This window comes from Pantherophis guttatus, chromosome 5 (assembly GCF_059756535.1).
Source record: "Pantherophis guttatus breed Tessera chromosome 5, ASM5975653v1, whole genome shotgun sequence".
Taxonomy (NCBI): domain Eukaryota; kingdom Metazoa; phylum Chordata; class Lepidosauria; order Squamata; family Colubridae; genus Pantherophis; species Pantherophis guttatus.
In genome coordinates this window covers 28,717-36,841 of record NC_142067.1, presented here as the reverse complement: position 1 = coordinate 36,841, position 8,125 = coordinate 28,717, and the positions used below count along the sequence as shown (strand labels likewise).

The following is an 8,125-nucleotide window of genomic DNA, read 5'->3' as shown; positions in this document are numbered from 1 at the left end:
GAGAAAGCCCATTCCTGCCTAAGATGGATGCTGCCCGTGCCTTTGGGCTCGAGGTAGGCGTTGCCAGGCTGCAAAAAGAAGGACGAGTGGAGAACAGAAGGAAAGCCAAGGAGCTTCTGCCCTGAATTCTAGCAGCAACAGCTGCTACATAGCAGGAGCAGTTTAAGCATTGCAGGCTGGTTTTGGTTCATGTTCTTCAGGCTCCAGCTTCCATCCCAACTTTTTTTTTTTTTTTTTACAGAATACTGCTGTAATGGATTTTTGTCACTGCAGCTGACTTCTTCAAATATAACAAAACCTTGTATTTGTTATGTTGCTATTAAATGAACACTACAGGTAACTACAATTATTTAGGGTATATAACCCAGAGGCTCAGAAGTGAACGCAGAATGGTCTGTATGATAGAAGTCCAGCCCTGGAAGGAAAAAGGGGTTTGCTTTTTTGCTGGGAACAGACCCCTTTTGCTCAGTGTTGGTCTCTCCGAATGGTTGAAATCACTAGAAAATGCTGCACAGATGAGAGGGTATAGGAAGGAAACTCTAAAAAATTCCCCAGAAACCTACCGGACCCTCTTGCTGACAGTGGCCACTGTCTGGGAGGCAGCAAAGGAGACGGGGATGAGAGTTTTAGGACGGGTGATCTCCTGCACCTGGGCTCCTTGCTCCAGCAGCCAGGGGCCACCGATGGAATATGTTCTCCATGGAACATGAGCACAGCTCTCTTGGGAGAGGCTGCCATTGTGTCCAATAGGCGGCGGGGGCGGGGGGGGGGAATGTTCTTGAATGCAAGGAGTCCAGTCCACTGTATCATTCAATGCTGCTCTGGCCCTTCTCCTGTCCTCTTGATCTGCAAGATGTCAAAGCCCAGCCCTCCAGATGCTGCTCAGATCCAGGCGGACAGGCGACACGTTCAGATGAGTCCCAAAGGAGAAGCAGTTTCCACCACCCCCAGTAAGAATAATCTCCTCCGTGTCGGGCACAATGACACTGCTATGGTTGTGTAACATCAGAGGCCACTCCAGAAATGTCTGCAACAGAAGAAAGCGACAAGAGGCAACTTTAGGAACCAGGCAGCTGAGAACACAATGACAAATCTGCCTTCCCTCTCATCCCCCCTTAAGGGTGGGCATTAAGTGGTAAGTGGTGAGCAAGTGGGCTCCTGGTTAGATGCTACAGCAAATGTGAAGCAGGGCGATAGTCTCCACCTCTCACAAAGATCCCAAGAAGATCCAGGCACATCAAATCACAGCGCAGCACTTCCTGCCAAGTCCACTTTTGCTCCTCTTCATCCCCAGCACACAGGAGCCAGCAGCCTCCCTTCCCAGTGTTCCTTCTCTAGCCTCGCCTCTTTCTTGGTCTGAGCTCCTGCTGCCTCTGCTCTTGGCAGCTTTGGGTAAATTCTGGACCTGCTCATGCGAGTAGCTGAGCGATATGCATCTTGCCTCTTCCTCATCTTGTAAATTACAGGGCATTCAGAAAGTATTCAGACCCCCTTCACTTTTTGTCCATTTTGTTATGCTGCAGCCTTATTCTACAGTTGTTGAAGTTTATTTTCTCATTCATCTACACTCACTACAAGCTTTGCACACCTGGATTGGGGGATTTTCTGCCATTCTTCCTTGCAAATCCTCTCAAGCTCAGTCAGGTTGGATGGCGACTGTCGGTGGACAGGCATTTTCAACTCCCTCCAGAGATGTTCAATAAGGTTCAAGTCAGGGCTCTGCTTGGCCACTTTAGGACATTCACAGTTGTCCCTAAGCCTGTTGTCTTGCCTGTGTGCTTAGCATCACTGTCATGTTGGAAAGTGAACCTTTAGTCCAGTCTGAGGTCCTGAGTGCTGAGGAACAGGTTTTCATTGAGGATATATATATATTTGCTTTAATTTATATGCCGCCCTTCTCCGGAGACTCAGGGCGGCTTACAACGCGTTAAGCAATAGCCTTCATACTTTTGTATATTTATACAAAGTCAGCTTATTGCCCCCACAATCTGGGTCCTCATTTCACCTACCTTAGAAAGGATGGAAGGCTGAGTCAACCTTGAGCCTGGTGAGATTTGAACTTGCAGTAATTGCAGACAGCTGGTGTTAATAACAGTGCTTTAGTCCACTGTACTACAGGCTCTTCTTCTATCTTCTATCTACAGGATATCCCTGTACTTGCTTGGCTTAGCTTTCCCAGTCTCCCTGATGCTGAAAAACACCCACACAGCATGATGCTGCCACGACACTTCACTGTTGGGATGACATTGGGCTGTTAATCAGTGTGCCTGGTTTCCTCTAGACAGAACGTTTAGAATTGAGGCCAAAGAAGTCCAATCTTGGTTTCATCAAACCAGAGAATCTTGTCCTCACAGTCTGAGAGTTCTTTAGGCGCTTTTTTGCAAACCCAAGAGGGCTTTCACGTGTTTTGCACCGAAGAGTGGCTTCTGTCTACCCACTCTGCCATAAAGCCCAAATTAGTGGACAGCTGCAGTGATGATTGTCCTTCTGGAACTCTGTCCCATCTCCACAGCAGAATATCTGGAGCTCAGTCAGAGTGACCATCAGGTTCTTGGTCATCTCTGTTACTAAGGCCCTTCTCCCCCGATTGCTCAGTTTGACCAGGTGACCACCTCTTCAGAGTGTCCTGGTTGTGCCAAACTTCTTCCACTTGAGAATTATGGAGGCCACTGTGCTCTTAGGAACCTTCAGTAGCTTTTGCTCTACTACAGTATGTATTTTCAGCTGTGAGGCCTTTTATAGTGAGATGTGTGCCTTTTCAAATCATGTCCAATCAATTTAATTTACCACAGGTCAACTGCAATCAATATGTCAGCAACGAGCAAGAGAACTGGGAGGCATCTGAGCTAAATTTCAAGTGTTGTTGCAAAGGGTCTGAATACTTATGTGATATTTCAGTCTTTTCTTTTTAATAAATGTACAGACATTTCTAAAATTCTGTTTTCATTTTGTCATTATGGCGTACTGAGTGTAGATTAATGAAAAAATGATTTTCAACAACTGTAGAATCAGGCTGCCACATAACAAAATCAACAAAAGCGAAGGGGGCCCAAATACTTTTCTGAATGCACTGTAAATCCCATTCCTGGACTCAGCGTGGATTTGAGGCAGAAACCACAGTGCCCCCACCCCAATTCTTTTCTGATGTCTGTTCCTGGACACATGATTTATCAGTTCAGAACTGCATCTGTAGCAAGGCTCCTGAGGAAAAGGAGCAAAGACCATCAGGACAACTCCTAAAGTTAACTACTCTTATGGCTCTAAGAAGAAAGGATTTGTATTCTTCCAGCAGTTGTGAACAGCAAAACAAGGGCAGGATTGAGCTTGGCCTAGGAACACCTATCTTCTGCAAATAAATTTAATTCTCTGGAGCTGAAGAACTGCATCCAAGAGTACTTGCTGATACTCTGGCAACTGCACCCACCATCTTCCTTGGAAGACAACTGAGCTAATGAACCAGGTAATATTTCAGGAGGAAAATACCAGCATCAATACCAAAAGAACAGCCTCTCCTGCCGCTGACCCTGGCCAAGGTTGCTTTGCCTCCGTGGGGAGAAGAGCCAAAGGGAACCTCAAGTCCCATTGCCTCAAAGTTTCAACTCACTGTGTCAATACGATACTCCGCTAGAGCCCTTGTCGCCAGGTCTATCATGGCAACGCCTGGCACTGAAGGAGGGCTGAGCCAGACCCCACCCACGAGCAACAGTTTCCCACAGTGCACGTGAGCCGTGTGTGAATACCTGGGCAGAAGACACAAAAGAGAGGGAGTGTTAGTCCTCTAGTACTGGGCCAGTTCCAGTTTCTCCAGGCAGTGAACATCAACAATGGATGCCTGGCAAGAGAGAATGAATTCTTCCAATCCACACAGCAATGGGCACCTCCAGCATGGGCGCCCATCCCCCCCCTCCCCGAAAAATCCTGAGAACTTGAGTCATCATTGCCAGGAGCTGCCGCCTCCTGCTGGGCGCCAGAGAGGTGATTCAGCTCCCTCACACCTCTGGCTACATCTGTCCTGGGGCTGTCCAAAGTCTGGAGGGCAGAAGCCATTTGTCCCTCTTCCTTGGCCCAGAAAATAATGCCAGGCGTTCTTCTTCCTTTCTTAGAAAGAGCCGGAAGGCAGCCCTGTAGTTCTGCCCAGAACATATCGTCTCCTTTCCTTTCTTCCTGGGAAAGCAGCTTCCTCCAAAGAAATTCTTCTGAACCAGGACTGAGCAAGTTGTGAGTAAACAGAGGTAAAGCTAACATGTGGTTCCCACTGGATCTTGCTCCCGCTTTCGACTGAAAGGGGCTGGATCAGAGCAGGGGACGGTGGGGGAATGCTCCACCTTTCCTTCTGCGAAGGTGAAAATGTGCTAAAGAGGAGGCCCTTCCTCGGAGCATTCAGAGACCCTTGGATTTTCTGTGAGCTCAGTGGTACTTGGATAAGGCCCGGTAAAGGAGGACACCCAGAATTTGTCCAAACCTGGGAGGGCATCCAAATTTGAGCAGCTGAATGAAAGAAGCTGACATAAAAAGTTCTGTTTGTTTGCAAATGTGATTAAGGCATCCAGCCAGAACAAAAACAGTTCAGATAATATTCTGTTCCAGATCAATGTGCCACATCCAAAGTAGAAGGAATGGCTGGGAAGGTGAAGGAAGGGAGGCCCAGTATCTAAGAATCAAACTGCTAATTCTGATGGAAAGACTGTGGAAAGACAATGTTTGTGAAAACAAAGAAAACAAACTGCCCCACATCCGCTTCCAAATAGGGAGTACAATTGTAATAATGTCCAAATTTGGGCATCAGAGTTCAGCATGTTGTCATTCTGATGAGTCCTCTAAGAGAAAAAAGGAAACAAAATTACTTTATCCAGCCCTCTCCAACCATGTGCCTGGACTCCTGGCACTTTCTCATCATCTTTCTTCTTCCCAGGTGCAGAGCTGACTGGCCTCCAGCTCTTCCTGAACCTGAACGGAAGGGCAAATCAAGTAGGAACAAGGAGCCAGAAGATGTGACCTTACTTGTGCTGAAAGGCTGAGTTTTTATCATTTTTCCTGGCTGGTTTAAGATTTATACTTTTCCCACAAGTTTTATCTTCTTAAATACTGTTACATCCCCCTGAAATGTGCAGAGTGAGTATATTAAGATAGGTTGTAGTGGATAAAGATATGCTTTATACCTTGGGAGATCCATTGCTGTTTGCCTCAGTGCTGGCTTTCCTGTTCTGGCTCTGTACTGTACAGGTAATCCTTGAGTTACAACCATTCATTTAGTGACCATTTGAAGTCTCTATGTCCTATACTCTATGAATTGTTCTGTCGGGAAATTTCTTTTTATTTCTAGGTCGGTTCTCTCCTTGATTAGTTTTCAGTCGTGGCTTCTTGTCCTGCCTTCAGGTGCTTTGGAGAACAGGTTGACCCCCCCCCTTCTTTGTGGCAACCCCTCAAATATTTTATCATGTATCATTATCATTATGAAATATGTTATCATGTCACCCCAGTCCTTCTTTTCATCAAAGTAGACATCCCCAATTCCAGCAATCATTTCTCGTGTGTTTTAGCCTCGGGTCCCCTAAGTTATCTTTGTTGCTCTTCTCTGCACTCTTTCCAGACTCTCAACATCTTTTTTACATTAGGGTGACCGAAGCTGGATGTAGTATTCCAAGTGTGGTCTTACCAAGGCATTATAAAGCGATACTAACATTTTGCATGATGTTGATTCTATCCCTCTGTTAATGCAGCCTAAGACTGCATTGGTTTTTTGGGCAGGAGCCACAAGTGACTGTCCACTAGGTCTCCTAGCTACGTCTCACAGATACTGCTGTTGAGCCAGGTACCACTTATTCTATATCTCTGGATTTTGTTATTCTTGCCTAAGTGCCTTAATTTTTTCACCACTGAATTCCATATATTCCAATTCCACAATCCATAACATCTAGAAGCTATAGCACTTCCACAAATACAACCGAAAATATGGATCAGATATTTCACCTTCACCATAATAAAAAGGACCAATTAGAGAACACCACAGAACCATCAACATTTTTAAAGGAATCCAGTTTACTAGAAAAGAAGAAAACAACAACTCACTACCCTTCCTGGACATCCTGATCAGCAGAGACCACAATGGCAATCAATCAATCAATCAATCAATCAATCAATCAATCAATCAATCTATCTATCTATCTATCATTTATTTATTGGTTCGATTTATATGCCACCCTTTTCTGGAGACTCAGGGCGGCTTACAATGCGTTAAGCAATAGCCTTCATACTTTTGTATATACCTGCTTAATAGGGCTTTCGCCCCCCCCCCCCAAAGTGGTGTTCTTTTTTATACAAAGTCAGCTTATTGCCCCCACAAACCTGGTCCTCATTTTACCTACCTTTGAAAGGATGGAAGGCTGAGTCAACCTTGAGCCTGGTGAGATTTGAACTTGCAATAATTGCAGGCAGCTGAACTAGAAACTAGAAACGCAAGTCTACAGAAAACCCACCCATACTAATCACGTGCTCTACTACCAACTAAAGCCTTTCAAAACATCCTAAGCAAACCAAAAGACCCAGCAAAACCAGAAGAAAAAACAGGAGTCATCTACAGCATACAATGTAAGAACTGCAACAACGACTATGTAGGAGAAACAGGCAGAAGGCTGGCAGAACCATCCATGAACACCAACTGGCAGTCAGAAGACATGACAAAAATTCTTTAATTTCACAACATATAGACAGATTTAACCATAGTTTCAATTGTCAAAATATGTCAATCCTAGTCCAGACCAAATCCAAAAATGCCAGGGAATTTCTAGAAGCCTGGCACTCTGACAAATCAGCCATCCATAGACATTAACAACATCTATAGATAAGAGACAATCGGCCAGCCCAAAAGAGAAAAAGACTCCAGCACCTCTCCACCAATAATCAGATCATCATAGATTAACTACAAGGTCAACTTCAGACAATAATCTAGTAAGCAATACCCCAAATCAAGAAACTGCTGTCAGTAAATAGCCCAACCAAAGAATCCCCAAGACCACCCTCACTCACATAGACAGGCAAGACATCAAAATATAAACTGACAGCAAACAGCACTCCTTACTAGCACTGATGATGTTACCTAGTTAGGGTAATGAAAGAAAACAACCAAGCTCAGAGAGCACCAAGGACCCCCGCCCAATTTCCATATTATTGGATAGGGCACAGTGTTCGTCAAGATCCTTCTGGAGTGCAGTTTTTGATAGATTGGACTATTTTTCTTTTTGTGTAGACTGATGCAAACAATAAATTAAGCAATTCTGCTTTCTCCCTTCTGCCTGTCACCTCCCCATCTTCCCTCATTAATGGACCAATCCATTTCCTTGATTTTTTTGTTTTTTTACACATTGAAAATTTTTAAAAATTTATTTTGCCATTTGTTGCAAGCCTTTGTTCATTCTGAGCCTCCGCTTTCCTGACTTCATCTTTGCAGATTTGGGTTATATGCTGTTATTCTTAGTTATATATCCCTTTCCACTTTTTATTCTTGTTCGTTTTGTCTTTCAGTACCAGTTCTTTAGGCAGCCATGCTGGCTTCTTCTGGGATCTCTTATTTTTGTTTTTCGCTGTGTTGGGCTAAACTGAGAATCTTCATTTTGAGAAGCATAAAGGCTCTCATTTGTCTTCCAGACCTTTTATCTGAAAAAACAAGTGGTCTCTAAGCAGGCACACTGACAAGGTTGACAGACCAGCCAGTCAACTCCACTCACCGCTCATCCAGACTCCCAAGGTTGAAAGAGACCTTAGAGGTCTTCAATGAAACTCTGCACTGGGCAGGAATCCTCATACCATCCCAGACAGCCAAGAAGGCGGAAGTGGAGGAGCAGCAGCAGCAAGACTCATTCCAGGCAAATATGGCCTCTTCTCGGGTATCGCTTGCTTTCCTGCTAAACAGCGCAAATGTTTATTTTTATATTAATTCCAGAGGAGAATGCCATTGGGATTCTTCCTACAAAGCAATTGTAGCTGTTTGACAGAATGTTCAAGGAAGTGTCATCTTCAGAAGGCCTGGGCTGAAAAACCGAGTCTGAGCAGCCATTGGACACAAACTTGAGGGCTCAGTTTGGAAGCTGGTTGCTGGCCAGAGAAGCTAAAAGCCCGGCAAGTCACA

At 44.8% G+C, this 8,125-nt stretch overlaps 1 protein-coding gene across 10 annotated transcripts in view; it reads right to left on the bottom strand.

Moving 5' to 3' along the window:
• Positions 1–278: 278 nt before the first annotated feature.
• The window catches only part of LCMT2 (leucine carboxyl methyltransferase 2), a 22,614-nt gene continuing 14,767 nt past the window's right edge, over positions 279–8,125 (bottom strand). For 4 of the 10 annotated variants that reach the window (XM_087894549.1, XM_087894545.1, XM_087894547.1 and 1 more), the window contains exons 12-14: positions 7,725–7,901; positions 3,605–3,740; positions 279–1,027 (exon numbers count right to left, since the gene is read on the bottom strand). In XM_087894549.1, coding sequence (XP_087750675.1) covers positions 857–1,027; positions 3,605–3,740; positions 7,725–7,901 — 484 coding nt within the window. In that variant the 3' untranslated portion in view covers positions 279–856. The remainder of the gene's footprint in view (positions 1,028–3,604; positions 3,741–7,724; positions 7,902–8,125) is intronic. The other 6 variants (XM_087894551.1, XM_034426398.3, XM_087894550.1 and 3 more) reach the window with 2 other exon arrangements.